This window comes from Macrobrachium nipponense, chromosome 46 (assembly GCF_015104395.2).
Source record: "Macrobrachium nipponense isolate FS-2020 chromosome 46, ASM1510439v2, whole genome shotgun sequence".
NCBI classification, from domain to species: domain Eukaryota; kingdom Metazoa; phylum Arthropoda; class Malacostraca; order Decapoda; family Palaemonidae; genus Macrobrachium; species Macrobrachium nipponense.
The window spans coordinates 29723932-29744906 of NC_061106.1; the positions used below are offsets into that span (position 1 = coordinate 29723932).

At 36.3% G+C, this 20975-nt stretch overlaps 2 protein-coding genes and 1 long non-coding RNA gene across 7 annotated transcripts in view; 2 read left to right on the forward strand and 1 right to left on the reverse strand.

Annotated features, from left to right (window-relative positions):
* Positions 1 to 1875, reverse strand: part of LOC135214856 (uncharacterized) — a 127827-nt gene extending 125952 nt beyond the window's left edge. The window contains exon 1 of one of the 5 annotated variants that reach the window (XR_010314496.1): positions 1564 to 1875. This is a non-coding gene — a long non-coding RNA (uncharacterized LOC135214856). The remainder of the gene's footprint in view (positions 1 to 1563) is intronic. The other 4 variants (XR_010314495.1, XR_010314497.1, XR_010314501.1 and 1 more) reach the window with 4 other exon arrangements.
* Positions 1876 to 4656: 2781 nt separating this feature from the next.
* Positions 4657 to 18946, forward strand: LOC135214852 (mitoferrin-1-like). Its single transcript, XM_064249269.1, has 4 exons — positions 4657 to 4936; positions 12617 to 12839; positions 14240 to 14296; positions 14616 to 18946. The coding sequence occupies exons 1-4, from the start codon at positions 4820 to 4822 to the stop codon at positions 15365 to 15367; spliced, it is 1149 nt and encodes a 382-aa protein (XP_064105339.1). The 5' UTR covers positions 4657 to 4819; the 3' UTR covers positions 15368 to 18946.
* Positions 18947 to 20950: 2004 nt separating this feature from the next.
* The window catches only part of LOC135214855 (STE20-related kinase adapter protein alpha-like), a 64904-nt gene continuing 64879 nt past the window's right edge, over positions 20951 to 20975 (forward strand). Inside the window, exon 1 of the mRNA XM_064249276.1 lies at positions 20951 to 20975. This exon is cut by the window's right edge and continues 98 nt beyond it. The gene's annotated coding sequence lies outside the window, so the exon portion shown is untranslated.

A 20975-nucleotide genomic window follows, 5' to 3' on the forward strand; every position in this document is an offset into this window, starting at 1 on the left:
AAAGATTTCACGTCGTTGAAAAATGTTAGACAAATTTTCATGTCCTCGAAAAGATGCGAGGAAGATTTCTTAACGTTAGTGTAAATAAATACGAGGGCGACGTAATTCAACTGAAGAAAGAACCGGAAAAATGAAGATGGAATTAATTGCCAAGGTCATAATTTTCAGAAATTTCTGCTGGCTGTCACCTTAATTTTGTCCTCCTGAGCTGCACTTGTTGCTTCTTTCAAGGGTAAATGATATTGTTCTTCCCGCCATTCTTTTTATTCTTCAGGTTTAGGCAACTGAAAACCAAAAATCCTGCATCCCAAGAGCTTACCGCATGAAAACTTGTAAAGCTTACGGAGAAAAGGCTAGCTGTAAACGATGAAACTCCATCTAGAAATTTACCAAGCGGCAAAGTCTGAAAAGTAATTATAGATTTAACCTCAATATACTGCTTTAAATTTGATAATAACTATCGCTAATTTCTGGGTATTGGAAGATGAGCGTATTCCCCATCCTTCCATTTCAGTTTCACTAGTACTACTTCTGTTTGCCTCCCAGATCTCAGTATGACTCATTTCTACTCGTTTGTTCCTATTTCGAAATGCATTGGCATTAACTTTTTTTTTTTTTTTATGGCGCTCGGTCTTATCAGATGCCGCATGTGTTACCGCCGGTGAATGCGCAGCCAATGCAGCGCTCATAAACTTGTGTCATAGCCAGAGCACCATGGTCTTGGATTCTGGTTCTATTAGTGTGGGAGCATCGTGGCTGAATTAATTAATTTTAGTTTTACCGTTTGTGTCTATTGTACTTTACCTAATATCCGCTTATTCATTTTCGGTTACTATTTAATATCACTTTATTCACTTCAATTCTGTTACTTTCTTGTTTCCTCTTCCTTTCACGTTCTTCATATATCTTCAGGAGTAATGTTATGATGAATATAAATAACAACACAATGACAGCATTACGAAAATCCTTGCTGAACTAACTTTAACATACTTGGCGCTGCTTACTGTTCCACAGTTAAATTCGAATACGAGATCATTTTGTGATTTAACATCACTTTACTAGAAATTACTGTTATCTCTCTTTAACGTAGATTCCTAAATGAAGTTACCATAGAACTTTCCTATGGCCTAACAATTTTTTTAGGGCCTTCATCTCTCGCAGTTTCGGCTTCTATTTAGACACTTGGAAAGCCTAACAGATTCATCCTAATCCCTGACGCCAGAAGATATACTTTTACAAATGCGATAAGAAATTCCTTTCCCCCTATGAAGCCAAATAACACTAATTTCACGCGGTGCACCATATCTTGAAACGTTGAGACCAGCGTGCAAGTACAGCCAAGCAAAGTGAAAACTGGCTCAGTATTATCCCAGAAGTATAAAAGCTCACCTCGGTTTGATAGTTTGGTTTCTTCCAGCCAACAACAGTTGGTTAAAATCAGAGAAAATGTAAATCCCCACCAGCAAGCATAGGTAGTTTCCAGATGGTCCAAATGACATATTTTTTTTTCGCCATGACATCAAATCAATGCCCTATGAACCCGAGACCATTTCTATTACTCACTGTTAAGTGCTAGTCCAAAGCCCGAGCGTTCCTTACTATTGGCCTGTCGACTGTTACCTCCGTCTCACCGGGCGCCATTGCTGTGCCACTTGCCCACTTCTCGATCCGAGCTGGTGCGGCTTTTCAACTATTTGTTATGCAGACATACCAAACTTCATGATTTTGGTTGAGTTCCATAACAGCACAGAATGAGTAGATGAAGATTTTGCTCCCTCGAGGAACTCATAATTCTTCCGATTTATTTGTACTGGTGAATAATATGGACAGTCGTTTCGTACAGATACATAACAACTGCCATGAGACTAGTTGGCCTTAAGCATTTATATCAAATGGAAATGTATGAAAGTTCATTATATATAAAGCCTCTTGATCCTTTTTAGTGATTCACCGTGAGAATTCAAATTAGCCCTACAGAGCTACAAATGTATATCTGTCACATACAACAAAATAAATATTTGTCAGAGAAAAATGCTGATTGTTGAATTAGTACAAAAAAAAGTAATTCATCCTCACTAAATGAAAGTGCACATGTAACAGAAAACCCAGGCTGCGTTTGTTTCTAGAAGTAATTTTCCTTTATCTGGTCTAATGAGATCATTTATCCATAAACTGTTTTGTAATTCTCCAAGATAGTTTGACAAATGATGGTAGCATGTAATATTTTTATACTCTCATGAATGTAATAACGAAATGGAAAAATCGATGAAACAGACTTGCTACATACTACACAGGGCGATAGTCAAGCGGGACGGCCAGCACCTATTGCAGCGCCATCTATAAGAAAATTTTGAATTAAAAGTCTAAATGTTTCCCGGAAGAATATCCCTAACCATAGCAATATTTTACATTAATTTAATAGTCTGTAGAAACTGAACTATCAAATGATTCTACTAATAAAATATAACGGTAAGAGAAAATAAAATAGGTGGCAGCACTATCGTCCATCTAGCCACTCCTGAAAATTGGTAGGGAGGGTAAGGTCCATCTCGTGTGAGCGGCAAGGAAAGAATTGCCAGGAGTACGATAATTATCATATATATTAAAGCGGCTGCTATATTGCACGAGATACGAGAGTCTGGGAGTTGGGTTTGATATCCACACATTCTCTGATTCGCAATGGCGGTCCTATAGCATGGAAAATCAAATCTGCTGTACAGACGATCTTACTGTCATTAGTGCAGTATACAAATTATATATAGAGGAGGTAGACTTACCGCCCAAATTTTCATTTCATGGGTCGCGGACACTGACGTCACAGACAGTTGGTCCTTTTTAAAAACTCGAGGTAATTAAGCTGGTAGCCTATACCCATCAAATTCTGATTACAGCACCAGTGTTCAGTATTTGTCGTATAGTAATAATAATTTCAATAAAAGTTCCCGCCTTGCAACACAATAATCTTTATGAAAACCTTTTTATTGTGCGCTATTTTGATATGTGGTTATGATTAATACGTGTTTTAGAAAAAGGATGGAAAAAAGAAGCCAATATAGAAACATAACACCATGAGCTCTGTAAATTTACGTAACATATCTCTTATTTAAAGACGAAGATTTTAATTATGAATAAAGGACGTAACAATATACCTAAAGTAAATTAAATTATGAAATTACTAGAAAATACAATTAACGGTCAGAATAGAAGTTTTAAAACTATGCTAAGAGAAAGTCTGAATAAGAAAAAGCTCTGGCAAAGGAAATGAAATGTATAGCGGCAGATCAACCGGGTGAAGTAATCAGTTTCTTTTCGTATATTCATATATTTTAAAAAAATAAGATGTTTGAACAAGATATCTAATGTGAACAGGATAAAGAGTATAAAATTTGTAGTCTCCCTGCGTTTAATTAAGGCACAGGATATTTTAATTAAAGGTGCGACCAGTTTTGTCACAGCTCAATATATCCTGACATAATTCTGAGTTGATAGTTTAGCCAGAGATGATACTAACTTTTCTGACTTTGCAAATTTTTATCTTTTTGCCCTGCATTTACCTCTCAATAATGTTGAATACGCAAGTGATTATCAAAATGAACCTTCATAAAGAATAAAAGCAGAAATAGACTAAATACAGAGCAGCTAAGGGTGTTTTGATAGCTTCCTAATATATTAAAAAGCAATCATCCCTTATCACATTTAAATCAATAACAGACAAGGCTCATTGTGTGAAAAAATGGTCCTGGCCTTTATGAAAGTGTAAGAGTTGATACTGAAGGAGAATAAATAAGTCATAATAATTTTAATAATTTTTACTCCCATGCTAACATTTATCGTTTTTATGGTAAGCATTTTCATATAAATAATGTATTTTCATATAAATAATGAATATTAATTTGCATTATATAATTTAAAATCCCACAGATTTAGTGCTGAAATATGTGTATTCGCAGTTTAGGCAAGGAAACCGGGTCTTTCTAGTAAATGCCGAGTTACGTGCTTTGTATCTGAATAAATTTACATAAATATCCTAAAGCTAATAAATTTTCCTTACAAATTTGCAAAAGGAAATCTAATTATTATCATAACATGTACACTACAAATTTAATAAATGATCAAATGCTACTATGTGGTGGTAAAATTAACTGAAGGACATGCATTATGCTGACAATACAAGAACATGTCTACTGATATTCGTTTACGCAAATTAGCTCAAAATTTAATCAAAGGGAAGTTCGTCAGTTTCCCCATTAATATGAAGTTCCGTGTTTAGCACAGAATAGCAGAAAAGCATATGATATTAACCAAAATAACTGAAAATTTAGTCCGACGATTTTGGTGGAAAATCATTGATTTTGATAGACAAAGATGATTTTGATGGAAAAACGATAATTTTAGTTGTAAAGCGATTATTTTGATGATAAGCGATGATTTTGATAGAAAAACGATGATTTTATCGAAAAGTTATAATTTTGATAGGACAATGATAATTCTAATAGAAAAACTGTACACTTTATAGAAAAGAGATAATTCTAATAGAAAAACTGTACACTTTATAGAAAAGGGACGGTTTTGAACGAAAAACGACGACTTTAGGCGCAGGTACGACATCGCGACCAAGACATACTGGCAACACTGCAACGACGAAATCATTTAGTCTGGACTGGTAGAGGGTGGTGAAACGACCGTGTGTGTGAGAGAGTGTGTTGTGTCATTGTGAATGTTTGTCGCTACTGGTGCAGTCTCTTAGTAATTTTAAGTCTAGCAACAAGTGATTATTATAAGTGAACTGATCGTTAGGTTAAACAGTAACGCAACAGCCATGGAGTTCGACGATTACGAAAGTCTTCCCACCAGTAATGTGAGAGTGCATATGACCGCCGGAGCGATTGCTGGAATCTTGGAACATTGCGTAATGTTCCCCGTAGATTCCGTCAAGGTCAGTAAGTGAAATTGGAACCGTATTTGATGGTATTTAAGAGTTCTAGAGTAAGTTTGAATCTTGAAATTGTCATGAATTCGTAACCGTTAACCTGTAAACCATCCTATGTAAGAGAGAGCGAAAGTCCAGGGCCGTCTCGGCCTGCTGCACCTACAGCAGGCCGACAGCTTTGGTAACTCTTATTAAGCTCTCTTCTAAACTTTTACTCCATGTTTAGGGAAGTAGTGAATAAAAGCATTGCTCTCCGGGATTTTAGGAGTACCACACTTACCTATAACTGACATGCAAACCAATCTATTTGAACGACTGCTTATCGTATGCGTTACGCATTTCAGACCTTTTAACTCAATTACGTATATCCGACCAATTTTAGTATTTTCCCTACGTTTTGTATTTCTATATTTATGTAGGGCGATCCCAGTGAGATAGTCAACGGGAATATGGTATAGAGTATGTAATCCATGAGATGACTGGTAAGATTCGGTATGGTACGTGTGTACAGTCAGTAGCAATCGCAAACGTACTGAAATACCTGCTAAGACTAGTTAGCTACTGGTATGCATCCTTACCTCGTCTAAAACCTACTAATTGATTAATTAATGGCACTACCCTTACCTGGGTAAAACCGAAGACTAGGCTACTACTACTTATTTTACTTACGCTACCTGGTTGCCGCCTACCTCTGTTATTGACTGCCATTTCTTTATAAATTATTATTGACTGCCTTTTCTTTATAAATTATCTGTTGATGCCTTCTCATAGCAGCCTTTTCTTTATGAACATGATTAGGTATGAACTTGGCCATGTTTATGCCTTGTCGTAACAGCCTTTTCTTTATGAACGTGTCCATGTTAATGCTTTCTCGTAACAGCCTTTTCTTTATGAACTTGGCTATGTTTATGCCTTGACGTAACAGCCTTTTCTTTATGAACTTGGCTATGTTTATGCCTTGACGTAACAGCCTTTTCTTTATGAACGTGGCTGTGTTTATGCCTTGTCGTAACAGCCTTTTCTTTATGAAATTGGCTATGTTTATGCCTTGTCATAATAGCCTTTTCTTTTTGAACTTGGCTATGTTAATGCTTTCTCGTAACAGCCTTTTCTCTATAAACTTGACCATGTTTATGCCTTCTTGTAACAGCCTTTTCTTTATGAATTTGGCTATGTTTACCTATGCCTTCTCTAACAGCCGTTGATATAGTTTTCCACAAAGGCAGACCTAAGCTTAGTAGGCTGCCCCTCATCCCAACCTGACCTAGAGCACCTTAGTCAAAATCAGGAAAGTGAAATACAGAAATTTATCTCTGCTGAAACATCCACGCTGGGTTCAGCAATCAGAGGCTACCCCATACCTCTCTCACCCAAGCACACGCGTCATAGATTCGTAACATAAGGTTTGAGTAGGAAATAGGTACCTAGGTAGTAGCCAGAAAGCTCTACCTCTTGCCACAATCCTGTTCGGCAACCAATTTAGCCAGAGTTTTATGTGGAGAAGATGACTGTAGCCTAGTGGAAAGAAGTATTTCCTGATTGATACTCTTAATGAGTTGCTCAATTAGTGTACAGATTTAGCAGTTGTGGTCAATTATTGTTCTCTCAAAAGGTACTCTTTAAATGAAGGAATTGTCATGTCAAATGACTATAGGGCAAAAGTACTGTTTGTTCCTACATGGCATACAAACCGTCGGTCATTTACAATAGGAATTACTTAAGGCGAAGCCTGGACGCAGCTGCTGAATTTTCAAACAAGGCAGGTTAACTACCGTCTGGTTGTTGGTTATGCCAAGACCAGGGTTGAGCATCCAATTTTGCTTTCGGCCGCCGTTGTCTGAGCACGTAGAATTAGGCCATTAGGCTATCCACAGTAGTTGTATTTTTGCACATTTAGTTTTGTTGGTACCTGGGTCTCCAAGGTATTGGCAGTTAAGTTTTGTAGGGACCTGGATCTTCAAGGTATTGGACCTACTGCCAAAACTAAGTTAGTAAAATACTCAAACATGTGTTATCTTATTTGTTGGAGTAATACAGCTTTGCTAAATCAATGTAAATGTCATTTGTTAAAAAGAATTGTTTTGCATAGTTATCATAAAAAATAAAAATTTATTTAAGACTGCCCTTCAATTATTTTTGTTATATTTGCTCTGAAATTACCAATAATCAAAGAACTTGTACTATATACATTTGGCAGTCATTTGATATAGCCTATGCACATATTTTATGTAGGATATTTATATTATACAACTTATGCAAACAGATTCAGCTTTTAATAATTGGAAAATAGATCATAACACGAAAGTCACTATTTAGTGATCAAGAAAGCTCTGTTCTTTAGACTTGGTAAATATAAATAATGCTCAGTAATAGGTTGACTAATCTTGTGGTAGGTCTAAGCAAGGTGGTTGCTTCTGGGGCATAGGAAATTGACTTGGCATCTCCTGCCTGTCTAGGCCACGCCCCCTTTGCACCAAGGCTGTGCGTTGATGGCAGGCTTGTTGTAATTGTGATGGTGATTTAATTGAAATTTAATTATTTACATAATTTTAAGGTAATTGTAATGTTACTTTTTTATTTCTATTTAATATATATTAATTTAATTGTAATTGTAATTTGATAATAGGACTGGTAATTATAATAGGAACTGTAATTGACATGAAGCATAATGTAATTACACCAAGCCTGACTGACAGAAATTCGTCTGCCAAACGGATGAAGACGTCATACCACAGATATGACGTCATCTGCTGAAATATTTCTTGGTAAGCAATGAACATTTACAAATTTCCTCATGTTTTTCTGATTTATGCGGCAACATAGTTAAAAAGACCGCCTTCCCGCTTTGACTACTGAAAGATGATGAGCATGGTATAAATGGGGAGGAGCTTAGTGACATCATTCAGCTAGCCAGTCAGGACAAAGAAGTATTTTCAAGGACTGCATGGTTCTTATTGTTTTTTATTTTTTAATGGTTGTCATTATCAGTATCAGGCCCTTTAAGCTTGTGAAGCTATTTTTATTATAGCCAAACTTGAAAGACAAACGGGTGAAAATTATATTTTGGTTTGTGTTACTGTAGTGTTCAATGGGATGACGCTACCTCTTTTCTCTAGATACCTTGGGTCCAAGTAGTAGTGGGCATTGTTCCCAAAGTTGTTGATAAAAAAAAAATTGTGGGTCTTTATGTGCTGTATCATACTCTTTAAGAAAGGAAATACCCATGGGCCCACCATACATAGGGCCAAGTGGGTTTAGACAGCGAATCAAGGACTTAGTTGTGTATACATTAATTAAAAAGAAGTCAGACTGAATGAGTTTTGACAATTTTGTGCTGCTTTGAACAATTGAGTATAGTGATGTTTTAGTTTGCAGCTGGTGCGAAGAAATTTAGCAATAGCTTTATTAAATTGTAATTTGTCTTCCCTTTTTTATGTCATTAGGCAAAGTTAAGCTCCTACTCTTCCTAGTACCAGGCCCCATTCTGGAATGAATGCAGTTTTTATGGTTCCTCCTAGCACTAATTGCAAGGTTGATGGCTTCCCCTCAGAAATTGCAAGTGGTGGCCTCCAGCAAAAAAATATGTTAGGATTACAGTATATAGTTGTAAAAACTTCAACATACAGAAATGATTTGCGAATTAGTCAAAGGAGAATTATTCTGAACATGGCAATAGATGTCTGTGGACCATATCCCTTCCTTAGTGAGAAGTGAGACTGCAAATTAAAGAGGGTTGTGTTCTTTTAGGAACAAATAGCAAATTTTTCCAACCTGAAGTTTTGTGTCAAAATCCACCATTTCATTGAAAAAGTATGTGGATTCCCACCCCACACACTCATCCAATGCCTAATTGGATTGTAAACAATTTTCAACAACTAGACCACCATTTACCAAAGGCACTGTACGATATAAAAGGCTTTGGGTTTGTTTATTAGGGAAAATGCAAATTAGGTGAATAATTTAAGATTAGAAGCTAGAGAACTCATGAAGCCTAATTACCAAATCATGGCCAGCAGCTAGCCTAAAGCAGTTGAGCTTAGAAAAACACTGGGAATGTTAGAACCTTTCGAGTTACAAATATTCAAGTAAAAAACAGGAATAAGAGGAGAAAAAATAGGTCATTATTACTGTAGATTTCAAAAGGAAAAAGTCGTCGTGATTATGATTATTAACCTTTAGGGGACAGGCTAAATATATATTAAGCACTCCCACAGACTGGGGAAACTTTAATGCTGACCAATAAAAAAAAAACTGAAAGAGGAAGGTATGCAAATGCACAGGGTGGTGTAAGGAAAATGTTTTTAAAATTTTCTGTGCCTTTCAAGGGAAGTTGAAGGTGAATATTTACAACCCTGTGCACGGCCTCTTTTCCAAGACACGTAAAAATATGCCAATTTTGCAGTTATGACTTCTTTCTACTAATATTTTGTCTTATTTTATTTGAATTTATAGTTACAGCTCACACTATCATAACAGTACCCTATATTTATTGTAAAATATTTACAAGATTTACTGAGACTGGGAGGTGCAGTACATTTTTCTGAGTTATAGTACATGTTTTTTCTAATATTTCTTTGCAAAAGTACAATTATAGCTGACATACTATTATAAAAGATAGGAACTAAAATTCTCCTGTAGTGAGGTACTCCAGTTGCCTTAAATCATTTATGGCCCACTGAAGTGATACGAACATTTTTCATACTGAACTCAACCTAACCGTATGGCGAGTAAGATTAAAAGTATACTAGGTACTCATAAGAGGTAGCCTGGCATTCGCTTAAAACCTGTCCTAGTTTCTCATGCGATCGTACCTTTGAGCAGGAAATAATAACCTCAAGATTTAAATGTACAAGACAAGTCCATGACTATCTCTACACAAGACTATTGGGGTTCTGCCCCCAGTGGGCCACAAAGATGGCAATTGTGGTCAGTCTTGACTTCTATGTGCAGATTGTATCAAGGGTTCCCATGAAAGATAGGTTGCACAAACTTTAATGGTAAAAAGTGCCCAAAACATGAGGATGAACAGGAAGTATATGGGCTATCAAAGAGGGATAAATTCACATTAAAGCCCCAGAAACTTGGCTAGTGAGGCATCTCACCTGGTAGCAATTGGAGCTTTTACTGATAGATGATATGCCAAACAAATTTCCAAAACAGACCTCTGATAGTCTAACCTGTTTTGGCTTTTTATTTATGTTGTAAGATTCAGTTCAGCAGCTTGACTCATAAGCATTACATATACTGTATAAGTTGGTATTCTATTCCATGCTGTGAGCAGTGAGAAAAGGGTTTTATGGCCCTTAAGAAATTTAATTTTACACTTACCAAGGTTGTTAATTTCCTTTTCCAATATCTTTAGGCTCTGGAAATGTTTCCAGTGGTCACTGTTCATGGGGCTGTACCGCAATTGTAACAACTGTTCTTCCTTAAATCAGAAATAAATATACGTACTGAGAAAGGATTTTAGATTTTATGTACATGAACAGTCAGTTGCACTTGATAAAGTTTTTCGTTCATCATCCCAAAATTCATCATGTCTTTTGGGAGCGACAGTTACATGAATGGTTAGCTCATCATTGTTTTGATAAAGACCATAATACTTACTGGTTAGGTGTTTGAGGAACAAGAAAGTCCCAGAAAAGTTTATTAGGCTGTTGGAGGTGGTATATCAAAGAATGAGCACAAAAGTAATAACAGCAGTTGGGGAAACAAAAAACTTTGAAGTTAGTGTTGGATTACACCATGGGTCAACATAAAGCCCATTTTTGTTTGTGCTGGTCATGGATGTGTTGAGTGAAGAAATCATGAATGAAGTGGTGTGGGAGTTGGAGACTGGCAGGAGGCTCTTTAGGGAGGGGTGGCTTAAAAGTGAATGTGAATAAAACAGGTTTTGGTGAGCAGTAGAGAAGATAGAGACAATATTAATACAAAAAAGATGTTCGATTATAAGACGAGTGGAAAAATTTAAATGATTAGGATCTACTTTAAGCCAAGAGGGAGTATGTGAGGCTGAAGTTGACAGTAGGATAAAAGTGGAGAGATGTAGCTGGAGTAGTATGTGATTAGAAAAAGCCAACCAAGCTAAAAGTTGAGGCCTATAGCTCAGTGATAAGACCAGTGTTAATGTATTGATTGGAAAGATGGGCTCGGAGAAGAAAAGAGGAAGTAAAACTTGAGAGAACAGAGATGAGAATGCTGAGGTGGATTATGGGAATATCTCTGCTTGAGAGACTGGAAAATGATGAAGTAAAAAGAGCAGGCTTAGTAAAGATTTCAGAGATGATGTGAGAGTCACGATTGAGAAGGTATGGCCATATGCTGAGGATGGATGACAAGGAGGAAGTGAAAAGGGCTTGGGAAGAGCCTGTTTGAGGAAGAAGATTGAGAGGGAGACAGAGAATTAGATGGCAAGATAAAGTGAAGGAAGATTGGAAGATATGGAGGAAGGAGTTTGGTGGAGGATGATGCCTTTGATAGAATGCAGTGGATAAGGTGCATCAGGCAACCGACCCTTTAATGTAGGGAAAGGTGATCATTATACTGCATTGCATCATTTTCATTAGATCTACCTTCTTTGTAAGGTGTTGCAGAGCCCACTAATATTCTGTCCCAGTTGGCCCTCATTTTAGGGGTTAACTTAAATTTTAACCAAACAAAAATTGTCAAAATTATATGGGCCTGAAGGTAGCCACCATGGTCACAATTGTTCACCCATGGACACTTGGTGAATAGCCCATATACCCAGGCCCCTTATGCAGAGAATCCTTGGCATTACTCGGGCCAGTACTAATTGAGGTCTACATCACCTTGCCGGGCAGTAAACAGCTAAATGGTGTGAAACTTGCACCATTTCCCTTCATAGTTCCATACCACCATTATCATTAAGTGTGACTTCTGTCACTCAACATTGCCTGACCTTATGGACAGAAAGATAGGTTGTAATTGGGTCAATATGTCATCCAAGGGTTTCGATCAGCAACAGAGCAGATAATACTTCACATCAGACGGTGACGTTTGAGAAATTGAAAGTACATGCAGAAGTCATTATGTCAGGCATTGCATGTAGCCTTTTGTAACTCTCATGAATTGAGGGTAAATGCCTTTTATTTTATGGAACTGAGGTTTGTTTTGTACACAGACTCTTTAGGCAAAATGAAAAATGGGTTCTGTACATACCCTGTAGGCTAAGTGAGGAATGAGGTGAATGGATACATCAGCTTGGCAAAATGAGGAAAGGGGATGTGTGTACATAACCTATGGGCAAAGTGAAGAATTGGGTGTAGTTATGGTTTCAAGACAAAAACACTAACCATTTTATTAAAATGATAAACTATAGGCAAAGTGAAGAAGTGCGTGTAATTATGGTTTCAAGAAAGACAATAAGACTAACCATTATTAAAATGACAAACTATATAAGATATGTGTAAAGTTATACCGGCATATACTATTGAGCTTTCACAAGGCATTTTGCAAAAGAATTACTGTAATGCACTTTGCTTCCTGCCATATTTTTTCAGTGGTGTCGTGAAACTATGTTGTATGTACATGCCTGACTGTATTATTAAGATTGCAGTTGTATTTAGAGTACAGTTGTGTTGAGATTAAAGTTATGCATTGGGTCTTGGTTATGGAATGCTAAACAAACGTGTTTTTAATGTTTCGTCAATTTGTTTTATATTTCAGACCCGGATGCAGAGCCTGGCACCGTCTCCTGAAGCTGCATACAGAAGTATACGTGAAGGCTTGATGAAAATGGTCAATTCAGAGGGGATCATGAGACCTTTGGGTGGTGTTAATGCTGTGATCATTGGTGCTGGACCTGCTCACGCTCTATATTTTTCAGCGTACGAGGGAATCAAGAAGAAATTTAGCACTAATAATTCAGTTCAAAATCATATTGTCAATGGTAAGTGTTTGTACTATGTACTAGAACTTAAATGTTTCTCATTTCTGTTTTAGATAAGACCAGGTAAAAAATTATGGTAGATTTTCTTGATTTTATCTCATAACTGTAGTATAAGAAGGACTGCTAAAGTACAAAACCATCTGTGTAAAGGTCAGCTTTTGGTTACTGTATGTGCCTGCATATCGTGCGGCTTTTGAAGACCTAATTTTGAAGCTAATTTTAACAAGGTCGCATCATACACGAGATATAAAATTACCACATGTAATATTCACACAATAGTATCATAATATAAAATAAAAACATTGAATATGCATCTTTTCCATGGTCATATGTATTACTATTGCATTATAAAATAAAAACATAGCAATCTTGTGCCAGTTGCATTGTTTGGCTTTTCTTGATTGTGGACAACGTTACCATTTGGGAATATATTTGTTTAGGCGTCACTTTCTGTATAAAGATAACTAAGGGGGAAACATTTGTCCCATCTGCCATACATGTTAAAACAACAGTAAAGTGTGTTCTGTCATGCATTATATCAGTCCTACTCTATATACCATCATTTGTAACATAGATACGTACTCTAATTATTTACCATCACACGGTAGTTGAAATTTAAGTATTAAAGCAAAACACTTATTGTTATCCGATTCGGTTGTTCATAGCAAAACTGCTCTCTTTCTTGTTGAAGGCTGTATAGCGTACTAATGATACGTACTCTATCATTCTCATTTGCTTTTTCAACTTAGAAAGGAGGTTAGTCTTATGTATGATAATTATCCTACATAATTATCATTTGTATGATTGAATTGTTTTAAACAGTTCTATTTAATCCAAAATTGTGTTATTTACCACCAAAATTATAATGAATTTTAATAAAAATGAGTATGTTATCCTAAATGTTATTACTGCAGAGAAGTAAAGGTTGCTGAGAACGCAACCATAACTCAGATAAAAGTTGATTTCATTGATATGGAATTATTCCTTGAATATATCAATAATCATTTAAGTTTAAACTGGTTTTATTACCTTTATTATCAGTTTATTTCATATTGTGAATGTTTTCATGCATGTCAGTAGTTATTTTAGAATGGTAATTTGAGACGACCCCCAATTGTCAGGGGTGAATTTTAAGATTTGAAGGTTGTCTTATACATACATAGAAATATGCAGTATAACTATTATTATTATTATTATTATTCTGAAGATAAACCCTGTTCATTAGAACAAGCCCACAGGGACCACTGACTTGGAATTCAGGTTTCCAAAGAATAGGTGCTCATTTGGATGTAAGAGATAAGAGACAAAGGGAAAGTAGAAGTGATAGGTGGTCAAAATTCACCAGTGTATGAGCTCAGGTTTCTCAGAAAATTTACAAGTGATACGTTTTCTTTTAACAGCTGGTGCTGGTTGTGGAGCAACACTTCTGCATGATGCCATCATGGTTCCAGCTGATGGTAAGTCTTAAAAAAAGATGTCTAAACATTTTCAGTGTAACAGTACTTTATAGAAGAAATATGCAAGGTTAATGATGAGAAAGCAATACAGTATCAGAGGACTGGTTTGGGTTTTTAAAGTTTGCTCATTAGATTCAGAATTTTTTCATCATGTTTGGTTTGGTTTTTCTACAAAAAGAAAGGTTCTAGGTGATGATCATTACAAATTGTATCTTTGTCACAGTCTTTTCAAGTTAAGTCATTATTGGAAGATATAAAAGTCTATACAGTGTCTTCAAAATTTTGAAAAGATTAATTAACTTAATTTTTACCTTTTCAGTAATCAAGCAAAGAATGCAGATGTTTAATAGCCCATATAGCACCTGCCTTGAGTGCGTAAGGAGACTTTATCAAACGGAAGGTTTTGCAGTGTTCTATCGCTCATATACAACACAGCTGGCTATGAATCTGCCATTCCATGCCATACACATCATGACTTATGAAAAACTTCAAAGTCTTCTGAATCCTGAGAGGGAGTACAATGCCAAAGCACATATTGTAGCTGGAGCTGGGGCAGGAGCAATAGCTGCAGCATTTACAACTCCATTGGACATGTGCAAAACAGTGCTTAACACCCAAGAAACCTCAACTCTTGCACAACTACAGCAGTCAAGAATTATTGGAATAATAGGGGCTTTGAGGACTATTTATGTTATGAATGGTGTATCTGGTTTCTTTAAAGGATTGAATCCAAGAGTGTTGTACCAAATGCCAGGGACAGCAATTTCTTGGAGCGTGTATGAGCTGTTTAAGCACCATCTGTTGAAAACCCAAAGTAAAGCTGACAGACCTGCTGCACATAGTGACAGTGATTTAGTTAAAGATAGTGTAATAAGAGACGGAAATGTAACTTCTAAAGCCGTTAATGATGGGGAAAGTACAGGAATAGGGAAAATAATGTTCCAGGAGAAGCCCTTTGTATCACTTGGCACCACAACGAACAAAACCATGGAAAGGCTTAGATCTTTGCACATGCCTACATCACTGACAGCGAATTGTGCAGCAGCAGATGAGAATTGGTTAAGAAAGTAGCATTTGCACATACACTAAGTGCAAATAATTGAAAGAAACGTTGGTGCCTTGAAGGTGTAGTAAGTAGGGTAAGCAAGAATGAATACTGTCCCAAAGAAAATACTTGCTTATGAATCCTGTTCAAGTTGGACATAAGTAATCAAATACAGCATGAAAATTAAATTAATTTGGCTTACCATTGCATGAAGTAAAAGAAATCAACTCGCCATTGCATACAGTCTAGTCATTTACTGAAATGAGGTAACAATTGCTCAAAAAGTATGATCAGAAAGGGTTGGGTTTTGGGAGAGAATTTTCTTCTTTGGGCAAAATTTGTATAGGGATGAAGTAAGTTTATTTTTTTTCAAGGAAGGGCACCAAGATACGAAAGGAAAACTAATTGTGATCTCCTGTCTACCTAATTTTTAACCAGGATTTCATATAGAATTTAAAAAGGATGTAAATATTTTTATAGCTTGTTTGTGCTTTCGGAATGATGTAGAGAGTTTAACAAAGCCCTAATTCATCTCTTTTTAAATTAAATTTCTTCCGGTAAGCTTTCCAATTATAATAGTTACCTCACCTTTTTATTAGATGTGATATTTTTTTGTTTAATGTTGTCATTGTCAAGCAGATTTTTTTATAATAGATATATTATATCTAATACTTAGAAAAGGTTAAACCATACATATGTTTCCCTGGCTTTCTAGTGAACTGGATTACAATTCTTTGTAATATAGTACAGACTAGCTTTGCGACCATATTTTAGCAACAGCTCAATGCAGTACTCAGAAGGGTAGCATAACTGCTACATGATTGGTAATGCTTGTAGGATATTTGTATCATGTTTGATAGATAAATTATAGATATTAATGGCCCTCTCGCAGGTGCTGTTTCTCTTTAAACTTGGTGTTTGTTGATCCATGATACATATCTATAGCAGGGTTGATGTTGCTGTAAATGGATTTTATGTCTAGTTCAAAAGAGAAGCCATGAAGATCCAAGAGCAAGCTATTGTATTCATGCTGTATTTTCACCATCCTAGATTTGTAAATTTCCCAGATTAACTTCTCCATATAGAGTATGATTAAACACACTGCACGGTTGCAGAAATCTTTCCTACAAAGAGGGTCATTCCGAAGCACAGTAAAATTCCTTCTTTGATTGACCTTAGCGGTGGTTATGTAACAAAGTCACGTTGTATAAGCATTATTACATGAAGTAGCTCCCTGTTGGTGGGCCTCTAGGAGCAACTTTTTGTGACTAGGAATGATTCTTTACTATCAATGCCGATTGATTTTTGAGGCAGTTCCGTTACTGTTGGTTAAAAGTATGAGAATGCAGAATTACTTGCATGGTGGTATATTGCAACAGTGTTGTGAATGGTTATCAGCAGTTTGGTTTAAGAACTGATTTTGTATACAGTACCATGTTAGGTGTTGGAATATATTTAAGCAATACCTGTTTTATACAGTAAGCACTACTGCATTATAGTGGAAAGGTTTCCATAATGTAATTCAGGATTTGACAAATGCATAGCCTGCATTCACTATTTGATATGCCATATTGCCAGAATTTAGTGTTGATTATATTTTGGGTTGACTTCTCTATTGTTTTATTTGTAGGGTATTAAATCATTCTCTTGAGCATATGACTTGTATTTGCAAGGGCAAGTCACCCTGAGGTTTTGCTTATGTCGAAGTTCTTAACCTTTCCATCTGTAGCGCATTCCATTGAAAATTTTGCTGTAACCTTTGACCTCTGCTTTCTACCTTTTACTTTTTTGTCTGCCCTCCATCTGCCTCCAATAGGGTGACAATCCTCAGCTTTCAATCATTTTCCCAACAGTTGCAAATTTGATACATTCAAGACCACATCAGACAATTCAATGGAATTGAAAAAATCCTTTACCATAAAGTATGCATTATATGCCAACCCCCACCCCCACTTAATCTAGAGATTAGATTACTTGCACTGTGCATGTGTGTGTAATACTGCCAGAAGTGATTACTTCAATGAACAGTGATCATTAGTCAAGAATCTGGTAGTTCAAGACTCTCTGACCATTGCTTTCTTTCCACATGACCTGATGTAAGTACAGAAATGACAAGTGATTTTTAGTTGCTGATTGGATTGCCCTGGAAAATGACAGACTGATATGCTGAAGAGTTTTTTTTACAAAATTTTCATTTGGCACCTGCTAACTCCCACAAAAGAAGTTAAACTAGCATTTGTTAAGTCCTGAAATAATTATGAAATGGCTGTCTTAAGTAACTGTATCTACCCTGGATAACATCATTCCTATACAGGATTATTGGATATCTCTCTCTCTCTCTCTCTCTCTCTCTCTCTCTCTCTCTCTCTCTCTCTCTCTCTCTCTCTCTCTCATTTGTTTATTTGATGTTATTCCATACCAGGATTATTGATTTCATGTTTCTTACATTTTGTCTTATTACACAAGTATGTTATTTTGTTTGTAATCATGAAGATTGTAATAAGATAAATTAAATATCCAATAATCTACTGTATGATATTTTTGTTTAGTTTTGTGATTAAGGGATTAGATGCACTTTCTTTGAACACGAACTGTAGCATGGCCTTCTGGAAAAGAACACATATTCTGCTTTAAAACATCAGTACAAAGCAGTTTGAACATCATTATGAGGCTTTTAGAATCCCAGTGGTATCAGTGCTGTCTCCACCTTTATTGTCAGGATTGTATTTTACCGAGTCTGCTCAAATCATTAAATGAATCTCGAGTGTATATTCTTTTTTACTCATTTATGTATAGTCTAGAGAATGATTTGTAGTACAATAAATTGCTCAGCAAGGCAAAGAAAAAATGAATTTTTTCCTGATAGTAGTACACATTATTCTAATTGTGTTATGAGTATTTTTTGTAGCTAGAAGGGATTTGAAATATAGCTGTTGCTAGCGAGGTTATTTTTGTAATAGTATATATTTTATTATGAGAACATTAAAAATTGAATTACTCTATAGAATCACTCTGAGGAAGTAGTTGTTTTTCAGATATCCAATTCTATTTTAAGAATCTTGATGGAACCTCATTTTATTCTCTAGTTAGTATAATTATATGTTCTTGCTTTTTGCAGTTGCTAAATGCACAAATATTTTGTTTTGATACTTGTTAATCTGCTAGAGCTTGTAAACCATGAGTTCTGAAGTATTTAGTACATCAGACTCAATTGTCAGATGTACTGCTGCTGATGGTAAAGGAAGACAAATGTGTGGTTTGGCAGTAAATATAATTAGTCATCTTTGAATATGGGTTTGGGATTGTAAGCACACTATCAAGCAACTATAAAATATCAGGGTACATCATATGGTTTGTTTAGAAATGGGTGATTTTTTTACCATTCTCTTTTTTGCCATCCAATTAGTTTTTTTTTATTATGATTGTAGACAGACTCGGCAAGATATTACCTGTTAATACGGAGTCGGCAGCACTGATACAAGATTCTTCAATACTCGTGGAGAAGCTTCAGGCCCAGGGAGGTTTAATCTTTTCCAGTATTGTTGTTAATCTCAAATGTACAGAAGGACTATTTAATAATGGAAATATATTTACATTTTATAGAATATTTGTTTTATTTCCTAATATGTATATTGTGACTATCTCCAGATTTACAGGTACTTCTGGATATATTAATTTGAAAATATCGCAACCTGTCAGGGGATACTGCCTACTGCACATATACAAAATGCTTTTGACTTTAATTGGGAAATGTAGATCATCTCCATGAAGCACTCGGAATGACGTAAGCTAAAAATAACATGTAGCGAACTATCTAAAGTTAAATGTTGAATATATGCTCCTGAGAGTCCTGTTCTCTACAGGAAGAGCAAGAAGTGTTTATTTGGGAATATGAAAAGTAAAAGTGCATGAGTTGGAGAGAGAGAGAGAAAAAAAAGCCGGTGACATGTAAGCAGTAAGATTAATCCATAATGCAGTTCATGATCACCCATATTCCATACAAACAAACATATTTATACATAGAGTCGTTTCATAATACAGGATTCAGAATATGTACTAGACCTTTAGTTTAAAATGTAACCAAAGGAAACATTAAAAGTGTACAAAAGCGTAAAATCACACCAGATGGCGAAACAAGTCGAACAATGATGACCATTGAAGGTTTTCATTCTATAGTTGGAATTTCTTGAAAGACTAATAGACGCAAATCAAATAATGGACTGTCAGGATAAGATTTGGGAATCAAGCAAACGGAAATTTCATACAATAGTAAGATTAACGTAGTACGAGTATAGTCATGAATCATGGCAGGACAATAACCAATTGGTTACTTAGCAACGGGACCTACAGCTTATTGTGGGAACCAAACCGTTGGCAGAGCTAGGAATCGAACCCGGACCTTGAGATCGGTAGTCGAGGAAGTAACCGACTCGTCCAGCGTTGAACTCCATGCTATTTAGAACCGTCGTCACAATCAGTGCGGACACACCAACGATAAATCTGATGAAGCTTTTCACACTAACGGGACAGCGTTATTATACCGCCGAGGCGCCGCACCGTCGGCAGTAACACCCAACCAATATGTCCAATAAACCTCTTTATTTCATGCAGTTTTCGTTTTCCAGCTCTACGCGCGGTAACAGAGCTCTACTACGCCACTGACATTCATCGGTAAAGGATGGACCAAGATATTGGCGCTGAATTGCTCATTTCATTAATTAGTTGCAATGAATCCCATGCAATGGGACAAACAAATAGTAGCTTATAACGGTCGCAATTTCTTTACAGCGGCATGGAGAGAAGTGTGTTGCTCTGAATGAAAATTTTGACTTGAGGGCTTGAGCAATAAAAGTGAATTTGGTAAGTTAAATGACTTTAATAATAAAGGTAAGTTCGTGTGTATAGTGTTTGCTTACGATTGCATCAACAAAAATTTCTTACATATTGTTTTACAAATAGAGGTAGTAAAGGCACAAGTTTCTTCTTGTCCATCATGTTATACTGATTATAGCAGTAAGTAGGAAAAAATCGCTTGGTGACTGCATCATTAGTCATTACTCATTACGATAGTAGACCATGTCACCTACGGTGCAGGCACGGTTTTAAACCGCATGGTGTGAAAGGCCAAAGGTCTTATTCTAACGAGGTATTGAACTAAGATACTTTTACTAAACCTCTGTTAAAAATTGTATAAGATGCATGTGGAGGGATTTAATGGGAGTTTGTGAGACTGTCAGAACAATGTGAGACTCCTTATTTTGTAGCTAAGCAGTACGTACTTTGACACGTGCTTACCTGAGTGGAACTGGATATTGGAAAAAATCTGGAATGCCAGAATAAGACAGCGAAAAAGACTAGTCAGGTGCTTTGTTGTATATCATAGGCCAGGGTACTTTTTAGGAGTAAGGCAAAGCAATAGCCGACTGGCAGAGTGGACGTAACTGTAGGGTGGTTCGTGGAACAAACCGAAACCGGACCATTTAGCCCAGGAACTGAGCAGAAGTTGGCCGCCAGTGGACAATGGTGAATGATCCAGTAGCGGGAGAACCGTGGGAACTGACCAACAGCATGGTTTGCGAGGATGACGATTGACGACATGGTCCAGCTGGAAGGTACATTGAAGATGTTAAGTTG